We start from the raw sequence: 27,427 nt of genomic DNA, 5'->3' as shown, positions 1-27,427 counted from the left end.
TTCGCGGCAGGGAATCGTATTCCAGGGACCTGCCCAAAATGCTACGCGTACTAGTGGCTGTACAAGAATGTAACAACTCTTGTATATATCTCAAAAAAAAAAAGAAAAAAAAAAAGTATATTTTGGTAGCAGTCTTTCTTGTAAATTTTCTTCTTGTATTAAATCTTTGAAAATGTAATAAGCATTACGAAACGCATTCAGGTGTCAGACAATTGAAAAATGAATATTGGAGAATTGTTATTTTTATTACCACCGACAGTGAAGAAAAACATAAGAAATATTGAGAAAACTCGTGTTAGAATTACTAATCTTACCTTTTCGGTCATATTCAACACATACATATATGTATGTATGTATATATGTGTGTGTGTGTGTGTATATATATATAATATATATATATATATATATATATATATATATATATATATATATATATATATATATATATATATATATATATATATATATATATATATATATGTCGTACCTAGTAGCCAGAACGCACTTTTCAGCCTACTATGCATGGCCCGATTTGCCTAATAAGCCAAGTTTTCCTGAATTAATATATTTTCTCCAATTTTTTTCTTATGAAATGATAAAGTTACCCATTTCATTATGCATGAGGTCAATTTCTTTTTATTTGAGTTAAAATTAACGTAGATATATGACCGAACCTAACCAACCCTACCTAACCTAACCTAACCTATCTTTATAGGTTAGGTTAGGTTAGGTAGCCGAAAAAGTTAGGTTAGGTTAGGTTAGGTAGGTTAGGTTGTCGAAAAACAATTAATTCATGAAAACTTGGCTTATTAGGCAAATCGGGCCTTGCATAGTAGGCTGAGAAGTGCGATCTGGCTACTAGGTACGACATATATATATATATATATATATATATATATATATATATATATATATATATATATATATATATATATATATATATATATATATATATATATATATATATATATATATAAATATATATATATATATATATATATATATATATATATATATATATATATATATATATATATACATATATATATATATATATATATATATATATATATATATATATATATATATATATATATGTATGTCGTACCTAATAGCCAGAACGCACTTCTCAGCCTACTATTCAAGGCCCGATTTGCCTAATAAGCCAAGTTTTCATGAATTAATGTTTTTTCGTCTACCTAACCTACCTAACCTAACCTAACCTAGCTTTTTTTGGCTACCTAACCTAACCTTACCTATAAATATAGGTTAAATTAGGTTAGGTAGGGTTGGTTAGGTTCGGTCATATATCTACGTTAATTTTAACTCCAATAAAAAAAAATTGACCTCATACATAGAGAAAAGGGTTGCTTTATCATTTCATAAGAAAAAAATTATAGTAAATATATTAATTCAGGAAAACTTGGCTTATTAGGCAAATCGGGCCTTGAATAGTAGGCTGAGAAGTGAGTTCTGGCTACTAGGTACGACATATATATATATATATATATATATATATATATATATATATATATATATATATATATATATATATATATATATATATATATATATATATATATATATGTCGTACCTAGTAGCCAGAACTCACTTATCAGCCTACTATGCAAGGCCCAATTTGACTAATAAGCCAAGTTTTCATGAATTAATTGTTTTTCGACTACCTAACCTACCTAACCTAACCTAACCTAACTTTTTCGGCTACCTAACCTAACCTAACCTATAAAGATAGGTTAGGTTAGGTTAGGTAGGGTTGGTTAGGTTTGGTCATATATCTACGTTAATTTAAACTCCAAAAAAAAGAAATTGACCTCATACATAATGAAATGGGTAGATTTATCACTTCATAAGAAAAAAAATAGAGAAAATAAATTAATTCAGAAAGGCTTGGCTTATTAGGCAAATCGGGCCTTGCATAGTAGGCTGACAAGTGCGTTCTGGCTATTAGGTACGACATATATAAATATATATATATATATATATATATATATATATATATATATATATATATATATATATTAATATTATTAAATATGACCGAAAAGTAAAATTAATAATTCTAACACGAAATTTCTCAATATTTCTTATGTTTCTTTTCACTGTTGATGGTAAATGAAAAATCAATTCTCCAAAATTCATTTTTTATTTCTAGTCTGACGCAACACTTGAACGCGTTTCGTAATAACTTATTACATTTTCAAAGACTTTTAGTTTACACACACACAACTATAACCTGCAAATACTAAACGGAGTTCTTACTATGCTATGATTTAAACAGCTTTCATTTTATTTTATACCCACATTTTGGGTGAGGTGATATGTTACAACAGTTTTGGATGAGGTGAATAAAACTTTCAACACAGGACAGAACACGAAACAATGGGTATTAATTGGGTAAATTAAAGGTAAGAATGGAAGTAACTGCAGAGGGCCTATTGGCCCATATTTCTTGATTCTTCTATATTGGAGCGGAGTCTTGAAATGGGTAGAATATAGTTGTGCATTAATTGGCTGTTGATTGCTTGTGTTGACTTCTTGATGTGCAGTGCCTCGCAGATGTCAAACCGCCTGCTATCGCTGTATCTATCGATGATTTCTGTGTTGTTTGCTAAGATTTCTCTGGTGATGGTCTGGTTGTGGGAAGAGATTATATGTTCCTTATTGGTACAAGAGTAGTGTTGTTAACGCTTATGTTGACTGTGCTCTCAGCCACAGCTCAGGATGGAAGCAAGTCGATGAAGAACTGTAGGGTAAGGCAGGTCCTAGTCAACAACGGCTTCTCCAATGGTTTCGTTGAAGACATCATAAGAAGGAAGGTGAAACGCCATGCAACCTCTGAAGAGACAACTAACACAACACCTATACCCCCTATTAGACTATTTTACAGGAACTTCTTTTCCACAGCTCATAAAATGGAGGAAAGGGTCCTGAAAGATATTGTTAATAGAAACGTTATCCCTACAGACAAAAATCAGAAGATACAACTGACGATTTACTATAAAACCAAAAAAACGGCCAGCCTACTCATGAGAAACTCTCCAGACACAAAGCAGAACGCTTTAAAAGAGACCAACGTCGTCTATGCCTTCAAATGCCCACTTGGGGACTGTAAACCTCAAAGAACTCAGTATATAGGCAAGACAACAACATCTCTTTCCAGGCAATTAACGATGCATAAGCAACAGGGCTCCATTAAGGAACATATAATCTCTTCCCACAACCAGACCATCACCAGAGAAATCTTAGCAAACAACACAGAAATCATCGATAGATACAGCGATAGCAGGCGGCTTGACATCTGCGAGGCACTACACATCAAGAAGTCAACACCAGCAATCAACAGCCAATTAATGCACAACTATATTCTACCCACTTCAAGACTCCGCTCCAATATAGAAGCATCAAGAAATATGGGCCAATAGGCCCTCTGCAGTTACTTCCATTCTTACCTTCAATTTACCCAATTAATACCCATTGTTTCGTGTTCTGTCCTGTGTTGAAAGTTTTATTCACCTCATCCAAAACTGTTGTAACATATCACCTCACCCAAAATGCGGGTATAAAATGAAAAATGAAAGCTGTTTAAATCATAGCATAAGTAAGAACTCTGTTTAGTGTTTGCAGGTTATAGTTGTGTGTGTGTAAACTAAAAGTCTTTGAAAATGTAATAAGTTATTACGAAATGCGTTCAAGTGTTGCGTCAGACTAGAAATAAATATGAATTTTGGAGAATTGATTTTTCAATTACCATCAACAGTGAAAAGAAACATAAGAATGATCGAGAAAATTTGTGTTAGAATTATTAATCTTACTTTTTCGGTCATATTTAATAATATATATGTCTACAGGAAAGACTGCTACCAATATATATATATATATATATATATATATATATATATATATATATATATATATATATATATATATATATATATATATATATATATATATATATATATAATATATATATACTGTAATATATATATATATATATTATATATATACAGAGCACCACTTGGTTTCCGAACTTTAGTTATCCGAAACTTCCAGTTTCCCGATTGGGGTTGGGGAGTCATGCTACCCGAACAAAGTTCGGGTAGGAAGGGGTCCACCAAGCGTCACGCCGGCTTGTGGTGGTGGGTGGGCGATGGTCCAGTTTGCCCACTGTGACTTCACAGATTCACGGCCTATTATTCCTATTATTTTGAATTGCCATAAGGCTGGAATGTTCATTCTGTGCTTTTGTTTTACATATCTGCACAATCAAGAAACATCTGTGCACCATGTTGGCTCCAAATGCACCCATTGCGTCAGTGATGGCTGACTGGTGGGTGGATGGACGATGGAACTTAGGTGGGAGGCAGTATGAATGAGGGGGAGGGGGGAGAATCAGTGAGAGAGGGGGGGAGAGAGATGCTAGGAGGGAGGGGGAGGTAGGGAGAGATGTTAGGAGGTAGGGAGAGATGCTAAGAGGGAGGGGGAGGTAGGGAGAGATGCTAGGAGGTAGGCAGGAAGGGATGGAAGTAGTGAGAATTAGGGAGGGAAAGGCAGGCTGGCAGGCACAGGCAGGCAGGCAGGCAGGCAGGCTAGCTTGCAGGCAGGCAGGCAGGCAGGCTAGCTTGCAGGCAGGCAGGCTAGCTTGCAGGCAGGGAGTGAGTGGTAGTCACGCAGTTGAACCGCGTGACCTTGAGAGATGGGATGTAGGGGGGCGGGTGGTTTGTTGGTGGTAGGGGTGAGACCGGCTCATTCCCGAAGATAAGCCTAACACACACTACCCGTTAGCATGATGGCAGGGGGGGAGGCAGGCTGGCTGGAAAGGAAGCAGGCTGGCAGGCAGGCAGGCTGGCAGGCAGGCTGGCTGGCAGGCTGGCTGGCAGGCTGGGAAGGAGGCAGGCTGGCAGGCTGGGAAGGAGGCAGGCTGGGAAGGAGGCAGGCTGGCAGGCTGGGAAGGAGGCAGGCTGGGAAGGAGGCAGGCTGGGAAGGAAGCAGGCTGGCAGGCAGGCTGGCTGGCAGGCTGGCAGGCTGGGAAGGAGGCAGGCTGGGAAGAAGGCAGGCTGGGAAGGAGGCAGGCTGGGAAGGAAGCAGGCTGGGAAGGAGGCAGGCTGGGAAGGAAGCAGGCTGGCAGGCAGGCAGGCTGGCTGGCAGGCTGGCTGGCAGGCTGGCAGGCTGGGAAGGAGGCAGGCTGGCAGGCTGGGAAGGAGGCAGGCTGGCAGGCTGGGAAGGAGGCAGGCTGGCAGGCTGGGAAGGAGGCAGGCTGGGAAGGAAGCAGGCTGGCAGGGTGGGAAGGAGGCAGGCAGGCAGGAAGCGATATATGGGTGTTGAAGTGAACTGTGAACCACGTGACCTTTGAGAGTGTGTGTGTGTGTGTATGGGTTTGGGGTGGGGGGGTGGGGGTGGTGTGTCGGTGGTGGGGGGAGAGGGGGAGGTGTGTCGGTGGTGGGGGGATAGGGGGAGGTGTGTCGGTGGTGGGGGGAGACGGGGAGGTGTGTCGGTGGTGGGGGGAGAGGGGGAGGTGTGTCGGTGGTGGGGGAGGGACCGGCTGACTCCGTAAGCCTAACCACACTCCACAGACCTGTGACCCAGATTTGTTTCTTAAATGTACAGTACATCATCGTATATTTTAGGCAGGATGTGCCTGCAGGCTGGCAGGAAACATCCAGAGGATGTTTGCCAGACGTCTTAATAATCAGTTAGGAACAATTAAGGACTTTTATAAAGCGGATCAGGACTTCACTTATTGATGAGTACAAACAAAACACGGTCGCATTTACGCCATGAACCTGACGATTTTTTTCCCTAGAGTTTTTTTCATAAATTTTTCGGAAAAATTTCTTTTTACATTTCTAGTTTATTTTTCCCCTCTATTTCTCGTATACGAACTTACATGTTAACCGACGGGTCTCGTCCCCAAGGGGTTCGGAAACCAAGTGGTGCTCTGTATATATATATATATATATATATATATATATATATATATATATATATATATATATATATATATATATATATATATATATATTATATATATATATATATATATATATATATATATATATATATATATATATATATATGTATATATATATATATATATATATATATATATATATATATAATATATATATAATATATATATAATATATATATAATATATATATATGTGTCTCATTGAATATGACTGCATATTCTGTATTTACTATCTTCTGATTTAGGGCTTCTATCCCTCTAACTATTTTCTTAGCATCAGGGCTTAGCTGAAAGAGGAGTTCTCCAAAACTCGTTTTCGTAATTTCAAGGTGAAGAAAAGAAGTGAATTACTATAGAATGTATTACACTTATTCATACAATTTGCACGTTTCGAACCTCCATGGTTCATTCTCAAGTGAAAAGAATTTTCAGAACTGGTTGATTTATACCCGCACTGGTTTAGGTGATAAGACAATAAAGGTGAAAACATGGGGATACATAAGGGATAAATGGGGGGTGAAACATAAGAACATAAGAATAGAGGTAGCTGCGGAAGGCCTTTGGGCCCATACGAGGCAGCTATTATCTACATACAAAGATTAATCAGGTGTAATGTTGAACAGTATCTTCTGTGTTGGCATCGTTATGTTCTGGTCTTGTCCTTACTCTCATGGTGGGTAGAGTAAATAGTTGCGTGATTTGGGTGTTCATAGTAGGTTGTTCTATTCTTATGTGAATTGCTTCAAAATTTGTAATCTTCTTGCATCTTGGGTTTTATGTATTATACAGGTATTTTTGTTCAAGGTATTGTTTTGATATGGGTATTGTTTTGATACATACAAAACAATACAGGTATTGTTTTGTTTGAACAAAAATACCTGTATGGCATTTTCTTTTAAAGAACTTTTCCTTGTATGGAAGATTTCCTGAGACCTGGAACCTCAAGAACAAGAGGTATAGATTTAAACTAACTAAACAAAGGTGCCAAAGAAATATAAGTAAATTCACTTTTGCAAACAGAGTGGTAGATGGTTGGAACAAGTTAGGTGAGAAGGTGGTGGAGGCCAAAACCGTCAGTAGTTTCAAAGCATTATATGACAAAGAGTGCTGGGAAGACGGGACAACATGAGTGTAGCTCTCATCCTGTAACTACACTTAGGTAATTACAAATAAAGATGTTGAAGAAATATAAGAAAATTCACTTTCGCAAACAGAGTGGTAGACGGTTGGAACAAGTTAGGTGAGAAGGTGGTGGAGGCCAAGACCGTCAGTAGTTTCAAAGCATTATATGACAAAGAGTGCTGGGAAGACGGGACACCACGAGCGTAGTTTTCATCCTGTAACTACACTTAGGTAATTACACACACACACATACAAAATAGTAACAGGAATCGAGAAAATTGATAGGGAAGAATTCCTGAGACCTGAGACCCGGAACTTCAAGAACAAGTGGTCATAGATTTAAACTCACGAAACAAAGCTGTCGGAGAAATATAAGAAAATTCCCTTTTGTAAACAGAGTGGTAGATGGTTGGAACAAGTTAGGTGAGAAGGTGGTGGAGGCCAAAACCGTCAGTAGTTTCAAAGCGTTATATGACAAAGAGTGCTGGGGAGATGGGACACCACGAGCGTAGCTCTCATCCTGTAACTACACTTAGGTAATTACTCTTAGGGGCCAGGTAGCCTGGTGGATAGCGCACAGGACTCGTAATTCTGTGGCGCGGGTTCGATTCCCGCACTCGGCAGAAACAAATGGGCAAAGTTCCTTTCGCCCTGAATGCCCCTGTTACCTAGCAGTAAATAGGTACCTGGGAGTTAGTCATGGGCTGTCATGGGCTGCTTCCTGGGGTGAAAAAATAAGTAGTTAGTAAACAGTTGATTGGAAGTTGAGAGGCGGGCCGAAAGAGCAAAGCTCAACCCCTGCAAATACAACTAGGTGAATACAACTAGGTGAATACTTAGGTAATTACACACAGCTGCCTGTAAATTAGTTTACCCTTACTACATATATTTCATGAAGGGGTACTTTACGGTTAATACTTTTAAAGGATACTGTGCCTAAATTAATATGTGTGTTCTTAGTGGCTTAAATATATAATACATACAGTATTGCAAAACTTTTGAATTGTATGAAAAGTAATAATTTTTTGTAATACTGTACAGTAATACACATTATTGGCAAAAATGAAATAAAAGGTCATTAACAGTTTAAAATGGTTTAAACTTCACTGAATAATAGTAATACCCTTTTACAAGGAATTTTAAATATAAATTCAGATTTAAAATAACTACGAACAATCTTGTACCACTGCAGGAATTGGTGCAAAATGCTGAAGATGCTGGAGCAACAGTTGTTGAAGTCTTGCACGATACACGACAAGTACAGTGCCCCAGCGCTCATAATGCTGTTCAAAGATTTCTTAAGGTAAGTCAAATATTACTGACTGCACATTTATTTTGTAGTTTTCATATGACTATATGATATATGCGAAATTGTATAGAGGAGGTATATGACCATAAGAGAAAAACTCTGAACTAGTTAAATTTTTAAAACTAATTCAGTAACACCTGAGGCCCCAGGATGGTGACACCTGAGGCCCCAGGATGGTGACACCTGAGGTCCCAGGATGGTGACACCTGAGGTCCCAGGATGGTGACACCTGAGGTCCCAGGATGGTGACACCTGAGGTCCCAGGATGGTGACACCTGAGGTCCCAGGATGGTGACACCTGAGGTCCCAGGATGGTGACACCTGAGGTCCCAGGATGGTGACACCTGAGGTCCCAGGATGGTGACACCTGAGGTCCCAGGATGGTGACACCTGAGGTCCCAGGATGGTGACACCTGAGGTCCCAGGATGGTGACACCTGAGGTCCCAGGATGGTGACCCCTGAATTTACCTGTGGGCCACTAACACAAGTGGCCTCGACTAGGACAGGAAGCGGGTGGCTTGTCAAAGTCCCCCCATTTGCCTTGATAATCTTTTCCAGTTGGATTTTGAAATTCAACAGTCATGGCATTTACAGCTTTGATGGGTAGGTTGTTCCATGGGTTTATAACCTTGTGGGTAAAAAAGCATCTTTTCTCAGTCCTACATTGTGGCTTGTTGAGCTTGAAACTGTTGCTCCTTGTTTGTGTTAAATTTGACATTTTGAAGACATTTTCCGAATCAACATCCACCAAATTGTTCAGTACAGTGGGGCCTCCACGTACGATGATAATCCATTCCTAGAGATATATCGTAAGTCGAAACTAATTTTCCCATAAGAAATAATGGGAATTGAATTAATCCGTTCCACACTCCCCAAAAAATTAACTTCAAAGTAAATTTTATACCTAATTCACCCAAATCCTTAGTACTAAAGTACAGTATGTACAAGTTATTGCTTACCTTTATTGATGACTCTTGTTGCATATGGAAGATTGCGAGGAGGAGGAGAGGTGTTAGTGTTTGGAAGGAGAGTCCCTTTCCATTATAACATAAGGCAGTGATTGTTTTTCTGTTTTCATCTTTTTCTGTGGGGAGCCCCTACAGCTCCCTGGAGCTTATCGGGCTAATGTATGTTATATTAGACCTGGACATTAGCTAAGGAGTTCAGACCTACCAGGGACCAGCGCCAGAACCTGGCCCCTTCAGAGAGGTTTCAAGGAGCAATGGCACTGGAAAACCCCCTAGTGGTTGGGGTTTTTCTTATCTGCCATTGACCCAACCCGTCCTCTTAAAAAGAACGTCGCTTTTGGCCGTTTGCCCGTATGGCCGAATATGGATGTAATTTGAAAATGAAATAAATTTGGGATTTTTTTTTCAACAACAGTAAGTTAAGGGTCCTCTGATAGGTTAGGTGGGCAGGAAATTCTCATAAAGTTTCAAAAGGTATGAAAAACGTTAATGGAAAGTTGCTTCTTCTAAGCTTGCCGAGTAAGCCGGACAACTCAAACAGAAAACGGAACAGTACGTCACTTTTGTGAGTCAATTTCATTTCAAATTACGTCCAAATTTGGCCATAGCGCGCAAACGAGCCAAAAGTGACATTATTTTTAAGAGGACGGGTTGATCGACCGGGGTCAGGCACCCAGAAAGGTAGGCATGACAAAACAAACCCCACATGGTAAAAAACTAAAACAAAAAACCGAACAGAGAGGTAGAAACTCCCTACAATCCCAAGGAAACAAGCAAACAAGCAAACATCACACTTTACTGCCACGCTGATCGTCCGCGCAGCCCTCCCCGCCCCGAGAGGGGGGAGGGGGGAGCCCCGGACCTACTGCGCCGGCTGCCAAGCTTCATTTCGTAAGCTAATGTCAACCGGGATAGACGCTTCTCTGGCCTCAGTTTCCTAGGTGGTGTTTGCCTTATGTGGCGTTCACTGCTGTGTGTTGTGTTGTGCGGTGGCCAGGAGTACAGTACCTCATCAGTGCCGGGGCTGCATGCGCTTAGTGGCTGACTTCCCTAAGCGCCCTGTGAGTACTGCCCTTGCGTAACAGGGTTATCTTCCCTGGGGCGTTCAGGAACCATTCCCGTAGAGGTTCTAGCTGCTCGGCATTTGTCTCGGGCTTGGGGCACTTGTTTGGCCCTGGGTAGGGATTGGTATTGTCCTGGTTAGGGCGTCAAGGTGTTGCGCGGCCTGCCACCTAAGCAGCGACCGGTTCCTGTTGCCTCTGAAGACGGTGTACTTTTGTGGGGTTTTTCTTTTGTTTTTATTTTCAATTGCCTGGTGGGGGTCTGCCCAGTGTGGCTATAGTTCCACTGGTAGTGTTTGGCAGCCCTCTGCTAGGCCCCCGTGATTGTACACGTCAGTGCTATCCTCTACCCTCTTGTTATTTTTGGGTTTCTTAACCGGTTAGCAACACCTTGCCCGGGCTTCCCGTAGCAGTCAGCCTACGTGCCCTGGAAACCCCTGTCTGGGCTCAGTGGACCATTGAATGTGTCTTCCGGGTTCCAACGCATCTTGTACGGGATCGTTGGTTGCTGTGCCCTTGTCTCCGGGTGACAGTCGCCACTTTTACATCCGTCATGCTGCCTGCTGGGTCACTGACACCTTGACCCGGAGTCTTGCGAGAGATTTTCTCTGCTTGTTTTCCAGTACTCTCCTGATGTTATTACTGTTCAGAGTACAGGCGGCATCTGTGTTTCAAGCTAGGTTAGGTTGTTGCAACATGCTAGGTTGGTTTCCCACTTGGATGCCCCGAGGCCGCCCCGTTTTGGTTAGGTGCTGTTCGCCCCTTTCCCTCTCTGTTTCCGGCTCCGGACCATTTGCTGGTTTCGGGGTCGGGGCGGGGTTTAGTTGGGGCCGAGACTTGGGTGGTTTTCGGGGGCTGCCCTGTTTGGGTTGGGGGACGGAGGTTTTCGAGCCTGTTTCTCCTGCCAAGGCTTCTGGGTCTTACCAGCGGCCCTTTCTTGCTGCCTTTCCCATGGGCTCTTCCTTTTCTTTAAAGGCGGAGGGCTTGGAGGACAGCTCTGCCCCGGGGGCCTCTGTTGCTGGTTCCCGGGGCTGTGGGGGATGCCTGCTAGCAGTCTGGGGTGGTTTGCTCTGCCTGGGTTTTCTGCTTTTGGGCGGAGTTTTTCGCCCATCCAGTCTGCTTGCTTCCCACTTTTGCTGGCGTGTTTTCGTATCTTTAGTGTCGGTCACAGCCCTCTGTTCTGGCGGTCATTTTCGTCTGCCGGTTTCCCAGCGTCGCCACCAGGGCGGCGTTGCGGTTTGTTTACATGCGCTTGGGTGTGCAAGTGAGCTTCTTTGGTGAGTTTTCACCTTTTTTCAGGGGTTTTACTCTCCTTTTGTCGTTTCTTTGCTTTTCTGGTGTTTTCTGCCTGTTTCCTGTTCCTCTGGGAACGTTTGAGTATTGATTTTACACCGGGTTTCCCATTTTGTCTATTTTGGGTCTGGGCCTTTGGGTTTGGGCTCAGTGTCTCTGGCTGTTATGCTTGCTCCCACACCTTGTCCCTCAGTTTTCGGTCTGTTATGACCGTTTCCCAGGGGGTTCTGTCTGGGGGCTGTGCTTTGCCTTTCTGTGGTGTTTCTCTGCCGGAGAAACCTCTCCGACCAGACCTCTCATGCCGGCTATCCACCCATCAGTTCTTCGACTGATGCTAAAGCCACCGGTTGTGTGCTCCAGCTCCAGTGGTTGTTTCAGCACTGTGCCTAGAGTGTGGTGTCTGTCTTCTAGGTGGTGTGTGAGATGGGAGTGAGTCTCCAGTACTCGGGCTGCATGCGCCTAGGGTTACCTTCCCTAGGTGCCCTGTAAGTATTGCCCTTGGGGCTTGGGGTTACCTTCCACAAGTTCCTTGGGTCCTGCTTCTGCTAGGCTGTCTACTTTTTGGTTTTTGGACGCCCTTTGTGTGATGGGGTGTTGTCTCCCTTGTTCGCCTTAGGGTAAGGGGCAGTTTGCACTGGTAGGGGCGCAGGGTACTGCACAGCTTGTTTTCACCAATCATAGCGGCCAGCTCTGTTCCTCCTGGGTACACTGTCCTCTTGCGGGGGTTTTCTTTTTCCTTTTTGTTTGTCTACCTGGTGGGGGGACCCTGCCTTTGATTCTTGCCCCCTTTGTACTGGATTCTCTTCCGACTTCTGGTGGTTCCCCCTGCTAGGTCCCCATGAGTGTACACGTCCCGGGGGTTCAGTTCTTAGAATGTTGTTTGGTAGACATGGGCGCTGGTTAGCAGTACCCTGTCTGGGATTACCTGAGCATGAGTCCTCATATAATAAATGCTCAGGACCCTGGGAAATCCCTAGGGGAAGCGTGGGCCCGATGGATGTTGCCCCGGAGTCCTTCCCTCGCTTTGTGCGAGTTTTAGGGTTGCTCTGTCCCCTTGTCTCAGGGGTGACACTCTCTATTTTGCCTCCGTCAGCTGCCTGTGGGGTTGGTGACACCTTCGGCCCAGGGTCCTGTGAGTTTTGTTGCTTGTTGTGGCTCGGTTACCCAGTTTTTTGCTGACTAAGTGGGTGCAGGCAGCACGGGCATTGCACGTTAAATTTTGGTGGCAACGCACTAGGTTGTTTGCTCCCCGGAAGCCCCGAGGCTGCCCCGTTTTGGTTGATAGTCTTGTCGGGTCCCCCCCCCCCTTCCTCCCTGCATCTGGGTCTTTACCATCTGTAGGTTCAGGGTCGGGGCGGGGTTTGTGGGAAAAATTGACTCCTGTAATTCATTTAAATTGATGCTAATTTTCGATAGCTGCGAAGGACCACTACTTTTTAAAGGAAAAGTGGAAACTGGGTAAAGCAAGTGGTTTACTATTAAATCCATGAACTAGTGTCCTATGGATATTATTGATAAATATTTAATTGAATATTAAAGGGACTGTAATTTATGAATCAAATTCTCTCACCGAAAAGGGGGGTTATATGCCAAAAGACTATTGTATCCATGGCATCATTTCAGTGTGGTTTGTTCACTGAAGTAAATTAATTGAGTAATTGCAAGAATTAGGCAAAAATAATTAGAGGCGAATGGACCTCAAGATACTACGATAGACTAATATTACAAGCTGTTCTTAAATGCAAATCCTGCTCTGAAACTCTCCCTGGACAGATGCAATATGTCCTATTATCACCACACCAGAAATAAATATCTCTTTGATATCCCCAGAGTCAAACTTAATCTGTGTAAACACTCTGTGCAAATAAAGGGACCCAGTCTATGGAACTCACTCCCTAATTAATTGAAAAGCTGTCCAACTTTTGCGTCATTCAAAAACAAAACTAAAAAGTACCTAATTTCATCTTCATAGTTTTTTACCTTTTGCTTTAAAATTACACTGTATCTATTGCTACCCAATCTCCCAATCCTTATGTACCCAATCTGAACATCTTTATCATTGTGATCATTGCTGTCTTCTTATATGTGCTATCAATCTGCTGTATGGTGTCTATTAATCTTGTTTAAATTACCAATCAAGTTGTCAATGTAATCAATCAGAGCTTTAATAAACCAATGTGCTTTACTATACTTACTAATCTCTCTCATCACATTTTTTTTCTTGCAATGTATCTGTTATCATTTTATTAATTTTGCTAGAATTTACCTACTTAAAATTATCTGTTAGATTAAGGACTTGCCCGAAACGCTGTGCATACTGGTGGCTTTACAAGATTGTAAATACAGTACTATGCTATGTATTCTCTCAAACCCAATGTACCTTCTTGTATATAAATAAATAAATTAATAAATAAATAAATGAATTAAATAAATAAATAAATAAATAAGTGATTAGTAACATGGATCTCAATGGGAGATCATTAAAATGTCTATGTTATTAGTATCTACATTAACATATACAGCTTAGCTGTGAATTGCGAGAGGTGTGAAGTTAACTGCCACACTCCTGACGACGTATTGCGTCTGACAAAATTGTTGCCTCAAGGTGGGACAGCCTAGTGCCTCGCTTGACGTGGACTTGGTTGCTGCAAGGCAAGTAGACTATAAAAACTTTCTACCTGATTATTAATAATACATCCTAAATTAAAGGAAATAATCCTACTGAATATAGCAATCACTGTAGAATTTGTCTACAGATATTAATGGAATATAATTAAGAATATTGCTAAAGAAGAGACGTACAGGGTACTGGATTTTTGTTGTAATTGAATGGCCTAATGACAACTAATCTAAATGTTAAATGTGCACACAGTATAACAAATAGAAAATTTATTGTTGCCGAGCCGCATGTCCGTTGGTGGAGAGAATTATGCAATCCTTCGTCCTCAGCTGCTGTGTGAAGGACGTTGACTTAGGATTTGGTATCACTCTGGTTCCTGGACACGGCTATTGATATCCAATTTACCGTGGCAACGCTCTTGTAAATGTAATAACGAATAATTAAACTAAGCAAATGCTTTGCTGTAGCGTCGTCTCTCTCTTGCATGTTGCTAATATGGCGTCGCTCGTCGGAGTTGGGCAGCAAGCAAGTGACACTCCTTCCTCTCTGGCTGTGCTATGCATACGCAGCCAGCTCAAAGTATTCTCGAGCTTAAAGTATTTTATTTTTACTTGCAATTAATTGGGAAGACAAGGACTGGTGACGAGTGCTTATGTCACTAAATGATGTATTAAGGTGCAATATATTTTTGCACAATGCAAGTCAGCTTATTAAGACTGCATAAAGAAATATCATATGAATTGTTTTACTTTGCAATATTTTCCACTGTAGTTGTTAACACTTTCCTGGATTTTCGACTTGGAATTACGGGCATTTTCCCTAACCGCTTGTCGGATCACGATGTAAATTTACGGTGCGGTTTAAAATATTTGTAAAAAATCCAATTTAAATCCGATTTACTTGGGGTTTGTTTCAATCTCCGCGCCATGGAATTCCCGTTCTCTCGGGTAGGCCGCAAGTCACGTTGGCCTACTGGGTCACGTGACAGGCCCATTGTTTTGTTGTCACGTGGAGCGATCGGATCTCTCTCCCCTCGGCCTCCCCTCGGCTCTCCCCTCGCCCAACCTACACAATGCAGACACAAAGAAAGTTCAGAAAAGAAAATGAGTTCGCAGGGCAGATGGAACAGTAAGACTACAGCAGGTTGTGGTGAACAAACCACAGGCAATTGTTGACTACAATAAGTTCATGAAGGGTGTTGACCACTTTGATCAAATGGTAAAGTATTACCATTTTGCCAGGAAATGTCACAAGTGGACCAAGAAAATAACATTTTATTTCTTGCAAATGGCATTGCAAAACGCTTATGCATTGTACAAGGCCAACACAGATGATCGAAGGAAACTAACTCTGCTCCAGTTCCATGAAGTTGCTATTTGGTCTTTATTGAAATTTGACAATGCAGAGTGGCCTGCAACAACTACACCATCTCCACATCTAGTTCATGCTCCAGACATAAATGATGACACTGGTCCTGTGTATCCTGCTGTTGACCCGTCAACACCTGGCCCGTCGGGTGTAAGGCGCCCTCTCTTCACGTCTACACCTAGTGCTGAAGCTGAATCTGATGAAGATAGTTCATATTCCACATTAGTGTTTGAAAACAATAGTGAGTGAGAGCGACGATTCAGACAGTAGTTTATTGCCAACCCAGAGACAACAGCGACGTGTTGTTATAGCAGAGACTCGCCTGAACTATAAATTGAAACATGAGCTGGTAAAAATCCCCAAACGTCGCAGGTGTGAAGTGTGTTCAAAGTCGGGTATCAGGAAGGAAACTGGTATAGCGTGCAAGACATGCGATGTTCCACTTTGCGTCATACCTTGTTACACCACTTATCACAGGAAAAGGGTGTATTGGGTGGACAAGAAATAACCACCCACACCAGCTTCACTCCACCTAGGAACATCTGTTGAGCAACTTCAGGAATCAGTACCTGAAGGAGGTGGAGTGGAGATAAAATGCTCAACTTATTTTACTACAATCGTCTTTGCTTTGGTAAGTACACATAATTGTCTTAGATTGTTTCAGTATTGTAGTCTATTTTCTTAGGAATATTTTGATACCTAAATGAGAACTGTAGCACGAAAACTAAAGTAAGTATACACGAAACAAGAGAAACTTTTTTTGTGGGTGTTGCGGGTGTGAGTTGGAGTGTCAAGAGTGGGTTCCGGTTGTGTGTTTTCCGTCATCTCTACAGCTGTGAATTCCAAGGAATTGTATTTGATATGCATATGTCTGTGTAGGGAATTTTATTCCGAACACTATACAAAAGAAAAAAACGGTGTGAAACAAGTATAAACTTGAAAAACATGAGCAAAGTAAAAACTTTTGACGCTCACGGGTACAAACACGCGTAAGATTTTATTCGCTGCAAATTTATTTGACGCTCTGTTGACCAATTCTACCCATGTTCTTATAGAACTTTCTATTGCGAACACATTGCTATAAAAATGAAATACGTAGCTCCAGAAAAAATGTCAGGACAGTGAAATAAGTAGAAGCATTCAAAGTGCTGCATCACACCAGTGTCGTCGCTGCTGAAATCACGGCTAACGCTTCGGCCAGTTCCCACACTCGTGTGGGTCACCCGATACCATAATTAGACATTGATAGGCATATGTCTGGGTGGGGAATTTTATTGCGAGTTCAGTGATATCAAAATAAGCGCTGTAGGATGACTGTGAGGCTGGCAACAAACGAAAGAGTATGAACATTTACTTCCTGTTTGGGTGTCACGGCGAGTCATCTTCGTGTTTATTTACTTCGTGGTTGGATACCAAATGCTTGGGTGACATTTTATGCATATGATCTTGTAGAGAATTTTATTGCCAACGCATTGATACCAAAAAAAAAACGTAGCTCGAGAATTGATGTTAGGAGCGTGAAAAGATTATAAACTTTTTTGTGTTTACGCTTGAGCGCCCAGAACGCCGCGCGCACAACCCGCTTTTTTTTCCAGCTAGTGCCGCACGCACTAAAGTGTTAACCCTTGAATGGCGCCTGGCTATTTAGCATGTGTCACTCACAGGCGCATACCAAAAAAAAAAAAAAAAAATAATAATAAATTTTTCTTCTAAACCTGTTAATTTGTGTTCACTTATCATGGGAAAAAATAATAAAAAAATTATAAGTGGCATATATTGCCCGCTATAGGGCGGGGAAGTCTGGCAAAAAACAGGCGCTGACTCGGCGTGCGTCCCAGGCAGTCTGTTACTCCCCAGCTGTCAGGCCGGAGTTGCCACAAAGAGATAATTACCTATTTATTTCAATGTCTCTGATTGATTTTTCATAGTTTTTTTGCTGTAATATTATTCAATAGTGTGTAGTGTGATATATTTATATAATAAAATGAGTGGATCATCGCTGTACTCAAAAATATGGTGTGCATATTGTTGATTCAATTATGTTCATCAAACAGTGAACAAATACTTTGTCGGTTATTACACTATATACACAGGTTATATATAAGTACTGTATCTGCATGTTTTGTTCACCATAACGAACCACTAAGTTGGCATGCTGAGTGGCAGTGCCAGTGGCAGCCCGCCACTGGCTGCTACTTCCTCCCTCCCTCAAGTCACCTGACTCACCCACATTCTCCTCCCACAATACTGTTTTTGCTTTTATTCACTATATACAGACGCTATATATAAGTATCTACATTCGTGTTCACCATAATGAACCACTAAGTTGGTATGCTGAGTGGCAGTGGCAGCCCACCACTGGCTGCCACTCCCTCCCTCCCTCACCTCACCTGATTTGCCACCATTCTCCTCCCACCATACTGTTTTTGCTTTTATATACAGACGTTATATATAAGTATTTACATGTTTTGTTCATCATAACTGTACATCTAAGCTTGTATGGTGAGTAAAGGCACAAAGACGTAGCTACTCACACAGTCAGTTGGTGGCTGCCGCCCTCAAGGCCAGGCGCACTAATATTTCTCCTCCAACAATACTGTTTGTGAGGTTATTACGCTATATAAACACATTATATATAAGTATCTACCTGTTTTATTCACCATACTTGTACAAGTAAACTGGTATGGTGCCCAAAGACCATCGTGGTCACCAGTAAACAACATGATAAGTCGTGCAGACGACGCCACAGCTCTAACCTAAATGGCGGCTTCCAACCTACTCCTCTTGCTGTTTATACCCTCTATACACACGTTATATATAAGTATCTACATTTGTGTTCACCATAGCGAACCACTAAGCTGGTATGGTGAGTGCAGTCAATAAAAGATGGCCACACACAGTCAGAAGACAATGCCACTACCCTCCCTCCTACAGCATTACTCCTCCCTCCATGGAGCACAACGCTAAATATCACCACAATCCTGCTATTATCAGAACTCCCTGGTCAGTTTTATCACAGTCAGGGGTCTTCTGTAATAATATCATCACTACATAATAGCATGAACAAGTATATTATGGCATTTTTAGGCGATGCTGTGGTCACAAGCTGAACAGCCGTGCTGTGAGCTCATGCTGCGTGTGTCAGGCTTGGTAGCTCACTCAATACTGAGGCCCCTAACACCCAGGAATTTGGCCCACGATTTAAAAAAAAAATGGCGTCTGTTTACAAGAGCCCTGAGGAAGGTAATTACCTAAGTGCAATTACCTAAGGGTAGTTACAGGATGAGAGCTATGCTCGTGGTGTCCCGTCTTCCCAGCACTCTTTGTCATATAACGCTTTGAAACTACTGACGGTCTTGGCCTCCACCACCTTCTCACCTAACTTGTTCCAACCGTCTACCACTCTGTTTGCGAAAGTGAATTTTCTTGTATTTCTTCGGCATCTGTGTTTAGCTAGTTTATATCTATGACCTCTTGTTCTTAAAGTTCCAGGTCTCAGGAAATCTTTCCTATCGATTTTATCAATTCCTGTTACTATTTTGTATGTAGTGATCATATCACCTCTTTTTCTTCTGTCTTCTAGTTTTGGCATATTTAATGCCTCTAACCTCTCCTCGTAGCTCTTGCCCTTCAGTTCTGGGAGCCACTTAGTAGCATGTCTTTGCACCTTTTCCAGTTTGCTGATGTGCTTCTTAAGATATGGGCACCACACAACCGCTGCATATTCTAGCTTTGGCCTAACAAAAGTTGTGAACAATTTCTTTAGTATATCGCCATCCATGTATTTAAAAGCAATTCTGAAGTTAGAAAGCGTGGCATAGGCTCCTCGCACAATATTCTTTATGTGGTCCTCATGTGATAGTTTTCTATCTAGAACCACCCCTAGATCTCTTTCTTTATCAGAATTCTTTAAAGATTTCTCACATAATATATAGGTTGTGTGGGGTCTATGTTCTCCTATTCTACATTCCAAAACATGGCATTTATTAACATTAAATTCCATTTGCCAAGTGGTGCTCCAGATACTTATTTTGTCCAGGTCATCTTGAAGGGCATGACAATCATCTAAGTTTCTTATCCTTCCTATTATCTTAGCATCATCAGCAAACATGTTCATATAATTCTGTATACCAACTGGTGGATCAACTGTATACAACTGATAGATAAGAGTTCACTGCTGCCACCATGGGCAAGTGGTGAACCCCGTGTATTCGCGGGCCGTTTAAATCTTGCATAGTACTCCAAAGCATCATATGATGCGATGCGCAATTTACTGCAAGTCGGTCAAAGCATCATATGATGCGATGCGCAATTTAAGGGTTAATGCACCTAAATGAACGAATTCAGTAAGCAATAATATGCTTCGTAAATAATTAACTAAATAAACGATTATCCTTAGTAAGGGAATGTAATTAACTAAACTCTGTTTAGATGCAAACTAAATGTGGAGAGATTCATGTTTTAGCCTGTAGCTACCTCCCGGCGTCATTGAGACTGTGGGAAGAATTTGGCTAATATTGCGTCGCAATAAAAACATTAATTGAATTAGTTCTACAAATTAGTAGAGTTAGTAATTACTATGGTTAATACAATAATGATGTATTGTAATACAAGAAATGATGTATTAGTGTTGGAAACTTTCCAACAGGGTTTACCATGGTTTTGAGACATTCGGTTGGTCTTGGGGAATTCCCCTTCCAGGGTAACGATGGGGGCATTCGAGCCTGTTCTTCCAGCCGTGTTGTATGAGTCTGCCAGTATGCTCCCTTCCTTTGTGTTTTTCACGGCTGCCCCAGTTTTTCTTGAGGCTGGGACTTTGGGGGGACGGCTCAGCCTTGGGGCCTGCCGTATGGGTTCCCGGGGCTGGGGAAGGGCTAACTTGGGGGGCCTCTGGCCCCATTGGAACCCGCTGTTTTTTTCAACCCTCTGGGCGGGGCTTGCGGTAGCATGGAGTGGGGTTTTTCCTTCCCTACTCTCCGCACGAGTTGATGGGCATCGGCCCTTCCCCCGACTTGGTTCCTTGTCCCTTTCGCCTGTTGGTTCCGCCCTGTTGGTGAGTGCTCTTTTCCGTTGTTCACCCCTTTTAACTTGGGACGGGACTTCTCTGTCATGTTCCCCTCTTCTTGGGGTTCTGCTTGACTTTAGGTTTCTGGTGTGACTGGGTTTTTTGGTGCCTTCGTCGTTTGTGCTTGTTTCTGTATTCTCGTAGATTCTGGGTGGTTTTTGCTCCTTCCCGTATTATTGGATCGCCTGTTGTCTGCCGGTTCAGCTTCATTCCGGTCCTTTCTAGGACTTGTTGATCCTCTTCCGTGCTTCCTCTTGAGTTTTCTGCCCTGTCTCGGTCTTTTGTTCATGTATCTTCTCTCCGTGTTGTGTCTTGGCGCTGCTCGTTTTCCTTCTATATTCCTGGTCCGAGATGCCAGGTTGGGCTGCTTGTAGCCCAATTGGGCTACTGGTGGCCCGGTTGGATTCCATTTGGTTCATTAGTTTCCTTAATGAGCTGGCTATGTGTGTCGTTGCTTACTCCTTTTTTAATATTTTGGCTTCTGTTCCTGTGTGTTGGGCTGTCTCTCTTCAGCGAATCGGCCAGAATACGTCCTGTTGGGCTATTTTCGTTCGTGTCCTGCGCATGCACCGTGGGAGTTTGTTTTGGTTCGGACAGTGTGCACTAGTGCTGGGGTTCTCCGTCCATTTTCTCCAGAGTGCTTTGCCTCTTGCTCGTCTCATTCTGCAGTCCGTGCCCTGTTGCTCCTGGGGGGGTGTTCTGTGATGCTGCTATGGGGAGGTTGCTGGGTTTTCCCTGCGTTTTAGGTAGGGGGCGCCTCCGTCACCTCTCCCCCTCCTCTTCTGCATGGGTGGCTCTGGCCTGCTTCCGCGGGTGGTGCTCCCGGTTCTCTGCTGCGGGTGCACGATACCCTGGCTGCCTCGGGCGGCACCTGCCTTGTGACATTGTCTTGACCCTTCCATGCCACTGTTCTGCAGGTGAGTTTAAGGGGTCTGGCGTCTCCTTCGTCCAGGCGCTGGATCGTTTTTGGGGGTACGAATGGGAGTATATACGTACATGAGTACATGGAACATACTAACAGGGGTGCCTGCAGCAGGCCTATTGGCCCATACGTGGCAGGTCTTGTTCCGAACCTCCCGATACGGACGTCAAGCCCCTAGGTGACTGCAGGAGGCCTCTCGCCCCATACAGGGCGGCTCCTGATTGCCCATCCAGTCCCTCTCCTATGTATGTCCACCCATGTGGGCTTAGGGAGTAGAAGAACTCCTAGATCCCCATCAAGCAGGTTTCGTGCTTGTGTTTGGGGCCCCACCTTCACTGTGTTCCTCGGTTCCTACGCACTGATCGGTGCGTAAGTGGTGGTGTCTGTTGTGTGGGTACATGTTCCTGTGTCAAGGGTGTTCTGTGGTGATGTTTTGCTGCAGTTTTGATACTGTGGTTGTGTGTTGGAGTGAGCTTGTGGCGTTTTGTTCGGCCCTTCCGTGCTTCTTCCTGGGACCTTCCTTGTTTGGGTTATTTGTTTCCATGCTTTCTGGGTCACTCATTTCTTGCTGGTCTTGCTGTACCTATCTTAGCTTTTCCATGTACATTCAAATTGAAGTTCTGATGTTTATTCAGGTCATGTACATACTTACAAGGTGAGATACAAACATAATGGAACATTGGATTCTCTGTTCTCCCGTAGTTGTGCTTGTTGGGGTTGAGCTTTGGCTCTTGGTCCCGCCTCTCCGCTGTTGGTCACTTAGTGTGTGGGTTCCTGGGCCTGCTGGGCTCTCTCGTATCTACGTTTGATCCTGTCTGGAGTCAGTCTCTACCATTCTCTGCCTTTGCCGCGAGAAGTTCCTTCCGGTTGTATGTTGCATGTTACATGTTGCATATTGTGTGTGGTGCATGTTGCTGGTGCGTGTGTGTATTGGTAATGTGTGCCACGGTGCCATGTGGTACTTGTTACTGTGTTGGGATGTTGTGGGGTGACATTTTGCTGTAGTTTTGTGCCTGGGGTTATGCTTTGGTTCTTTCGTCCTGCCTCTTCCCTGTTGCTTCCCTGATATCTCCTGGGCTCTGTCAGGTCTGCACTTGCAGCTGTATGTGGGGTCTGCTTCCACCACTTCCCTTCCTCGTGCATCTCCTTCACACTGTTGTGTGTTTTGTTTGTGTCTTTTCACCTTCATGTTGCCAGGTTTGGGTTCCTGTTTTCCTGGCTTGCTCTGCCTGTGGGCTTTTTCAGAGTCTCGCAGTGTTCCTTCTCTGGGGTCTCGCATTGGGCTTGTAGTTTCCGATGTCCTGGTGAGCTCGCTCGCGTGGGTTTTTTTTCTGTTCGACAGACATTCCATCCCCGTCTTTGCCGGCTTGGATTTCCAGCTCAGCCTCCTCGGTGGTCGCACCCGAGATCTTCCCGCGGCTCCGCCTCTTCCTAGGCTTGTTTGAACCTTGACAGGGCTGGTTGGGTTCTGCCTCGAGTCTCTCACCTTTGGTAGTCAGTTGGGTGGCTTCATTGTTGGTGTCCCACCTGCATGCTTTTCTTGGCTGCGTTAGTTGGCGTTGGCTTGGCTTTTCTTGTGGAAGTTGGGGGCCGTTGATTTGCCACATACTGTCGCCTCGTTTTGTGCGGAGCTGGCGGAGCCGCTTCAGCTTGCTTTCGATCTTTGTGTTACATCTGCACCATTCGTAGGCTGTCTCGTGCATTGTTTCACCTCTGGCCTGTTCTTGCACTGCTTGAGCTGTCTGAATCTCTGGACAGCGTGCTCTTTCTTCTCCTCGATTGGTGGTGGCCCCTTCGGTTCGGGTTTGTTTTGACAGCTCTTTTTCCTGTTGGTGTTTGCCTCTAGAGCTCTGGTTGCTGAGCTTCTTGCTCTCCTTCAGTCATGGCATTTGGTTTGTTCGGTTGCAGCCGTCCCCCTCTTTTCTGGCATGGGGTGAGGCTGCTGCGATCCGGGGGGAGAAGTCCTTGGTTTGTTTGTGGTTGCTTGGTCGAGCCAGGGTGCGTCATGTTTTGTGTTCAGTTGCGGCCCTTCGCTGTTATTTGCATGCCACGGCTTCTGTGTCTTGGGCGCGCTTTGGGTTGATCCGGTTCCATTCTTCCCTGTTCGCGGGAGAAGGTGTCCCGAGTCGTCCGCCGTGTTTTTGCGGGTAGGCAGCCTGTGTTCTTTGCCCATGCCTGTGGCGTTCGTGGATTCGCTGCTCTTGCTGCTGTCTTGGTGGCGTGTCCTTGCTGACTTCGGGCACAGGGTTTGTTGGCAGTCGTACAGGGGCCTGGCTGCTCGTTGTCTCGTGTTGTTCCCGGGCCCTTTCGAGCCTGTGTTGTCTTGGGTTGGCGGCTGCAGCCAGTTGTCTCACTTTCTGTTGAGGGGGTGCATGGTGTTCGCCTCCCGGATCCGTCCCTTTGACCTTCCTCTGTGGGTTCATTCATTTCATTCATTTTGGTATCAAATTGTGCGCATTCTAAAGGCGCTTAATTTGAAACTATCCCGAGGTCGATCAGATAAAAAAAAACAGCGTTGAATGTAATATAACGCCATTTTCTGGGTGAGCCCCAGAGGTACCCTGGAGCTTATCGGGCTAATGTATGTTATATTAGACTGGGACATTAGCTAAGGAGTTCAGACCTAGCAGGGACCAGCGCCAGAACCTGGCCCCTGCAGAGAGGTTTCAGGGAGCAATGGCCCTGGAAAACCCCTTTGTGGTTGGGGTTTTCCTTATCTGCCATCAACCGGGGTTAGGCACCCAGAAAGGTAGGCATAACAAAACAAACCCCACATGGTAAAAAACTAAAACAAAAAAACGAATAAGAGAGGTAGAAACTCCCTACAATCACAAGGAAACAAGCAAACATCACACTTTACTGCCATGCTGATCGTCTACGCAGCCCTCCCCACCCCGAGAGGGGGAGGGGGGGGAGCCCCGGACCTACCGCGCTGGCTGCCAAGCTTCAACCAACGCAAAAAAACCACCGACCGGTGGGAGGGAGGGTTGCCAGGGAGCCTCCGGGGCTCACCCAGAAAATGGCGTTTCATTACATTCAACGCTGGTTTTCTGTGGGGAGCCCCTACGGCTCCCTGGAGCTTCATACCCAAAGAGAAGGAAAAGAAAGGGCTAACCCGGGAGGCGGCCACCACAAACTCTGCAACACAAAGCCAAGACAACAGGTTGCAACCTGCGACCAAAGGCAACAAGAACACACAGGAGCAGACTCGCATAAAGAATGGGCGGCCAAGAACCTTTGCGACCCTCAAATCCCTGCCCCCAAAATGAGCCCTAGAGGTCACCAACACAGCAGCAAAAGCTGCAAACGTCTGAACAGCACGGGCGCAAAGACAGACCGCAGGTTGGAAGAATGAAAAACTCTGCGGACGACCTGGGAAACCCGAGCCCTGAAAACAGGGAACGAGGGGAACCGGATCAACCACAGCGCATCCCCAGACACGGTACGCAGGCAACAGCAAAAAGCACAACCAGACATCACAGGACGCACCCCCGACCAAACCAATCAAGCATCAATAACCCAAGAACTTCTCCGGAAAGCAGCCGTCTCGACAGTCGCCAGGACGGAGAAAGGCTGTACACGTACAAATATACCACCAGTACCAAAGAGCAGAAACCTGAACCGAAGGGGCTACCACAAACTGAGGAGAAGATAAGATGGCACCCTGATCAAGGACCAGGACGGCTCAGGCGACGCATGAGCAGGCCGGAGGTGAAACAAAACACGAGAAAGCGTACGAAATGTCATACTGTCGCCAAGACGAAGCTCGCAGGTGGGACACCGTCAACAAAGCCACCTGAACACCACAGAGATGGTGATATCCTCGTCAAAATACCAGATGCAAAGAGCCGAGGAGAAGGCCGAACCAGAACCAGTCACATACAGGACCGATTTGACCTGCCGAAAGAGGAGCCGCAGTAAAACGCCCCGGGTTCGGACACCTATCAAGCAGCGTCTGAAAATAAGGCTGGGCCGGCCACCAAGGAACCATAAGGACTGCTCTCGTGGGAATGGGCTGCAACTGAGCCAGAACTCGAAGCAATAGCTGAACCAGGAGAAGAGGAACAGATACCCCCACCTCAACCAGTTCTGCCGAAAAGCATCCACCGTGAATGACTCGCAGGTGGGTAAGGGCGCCGCATAAAATGGGCGACACCTAGACCACGATGACTCGAAGACGTCCACGGCCAGGAGTCCATACGTCCGACATAGCCAACAAAACGAGTCAGCGACGACTGGCCAATCCGCGAACAGAGGAATGAACCGAGACAGCTGTCCACCAGGACGCAGGACACACCCCGGACATGAACCTCACGGTTAGCCAAACCCCGAGAATCCAGCAAACGAGTCACTACGGAACCAACCCCAAAGGTCAACACCTAAGAGAAACCCTGTGGTTCAGGCAAGAACCGCCAGAGAACAGTCCGAACGGAGCTGAATGGTAGAGCACCGAGTGACCCAAACCCTCCGATGCATAAACCAGACAACCATGAACTCCTGAACCCTGCTGTGAACCCAACGGACGGACAGACTCCACCATCCCCGTCCGACCTGGTGAGCACTGGTCACAAAGCCCCAGCCGAGAGATGACCCGTCCATGAGCACATCGAGCGAAGGCTCGGGTAGGTGCCAAGGCACGGAACCCCGAAAACCCCAAAGAGGAAGCTGGTGACACAGCACCAACACAAGATCCCCGGAGGAACGAACCCAACGAATGCAAGAGGCGGAAGGGGAGTCTCCAAAGGAACCAAACAGACACCAAAGCCAAGCCCGACCCCGCGGGCAGACCAGCAAGTCGAAGTTCAGACTCGCACAACTGCTCAAGTAACCGCTGAGCAACCCGGGACCCCCTCATGAACAGCCGAAGGTGGGACCACAGCCGCAGTAACACTTCTGGAGGGAAAGACAATGAGTGGCCCAATAGCCCTAAACAAGTCCCAGGTCCGAACCCGGGATGGAAACAGATGGAATGGCCTCCCGATCACCAGGAAACCAAACCCGGCGATATGGAAAGAACCACACCCCTGGCGAGCAGACAAGCGGACTGACTGGAAGCCCACACCAGCCAGTCGTCGAGGTAGGCCAGACACTGAATCTCAAGCATACTCAGACAGGGCACTAAGATCCGGAAATACACATACATATACACATACACATACACACAAGGTATGTTACACACACACGTGTGTATACACATGTGCACACACACACAGCATACACATGTACATGCTTACACACCATGAGCGTAACTCTCATCCTGTAACTACACTTAGGTAATTAGACACATACATTTTAAAAGAAAAATACAAGTCGCTGACCAGTGGGCAGAGAGCACCACACCGGCCAGGCAAAGAAGGCACAAAACTGCATCAAAAGGCCCACCTCGACAACGAAACCTCAAAGTCGCAGCACGACCACAACATGTGTCAAGACCCAAAAAGATCAGTCTGCAAGCCAGGAAGAACCCGGAACTCCAGAAGGCAGAACCAGGTCACACGAGGAAACATAGCCCCCTGAACCCACAAAGGGGCCCAAGAGGAAGAAACCTCCGGAACGGAACCAAAGAACCCAAAGGAACCCAGAATCGAACCAGGGGAAGCCCGAACCACCACATTTGACGGCGGAGAAACACCACAGAAAGGCAAAGCACAGCCCCCAGACAGAACCCCCTGGGAAACGGTCATAACAGACCGAAAACCGAGGGACAAGG

The 27,427-nt window shown here is 44.5% G+C and overlaps 1 protein-coding gene across 1 annotated transcript in view; it reads left to right on the top strand.

The window, feature by feature from the left end:
- The window catches only part of LOC123757771 (sacsin-like), a 138,012-nt gene that overhangs the window by 19,645 nt on the left and 90,940 nt on the right, over positions 1 to 27,427 (top strand). Inside the window, 1 exon segment of the mRNA XM_069338905.1 lies at positions 8,303 to 8,413. Within this exon segment, the coding sequence (XP_069195006.1) occupies positions 8,303 to 8,413 (111 nt within the window).

This window comes from Procambarus clarkii, chromosome 40 (genome assembly GCF_040958095.1).
Source record: "Procambarus clarkii isolate CNS0578487 chromosome 40, FALCON_Pclarkii_2.0, whole genome shotgun sequence".
NCBI lineage: Eukaryota > Metazoa > Arthropoda > Malacostraca > Decapoda > Cambaridae > Procambarus > Procambarus clarkii.
This window is presented reverse-complemented; position numbering and strand designations above follow the sequence as displayed.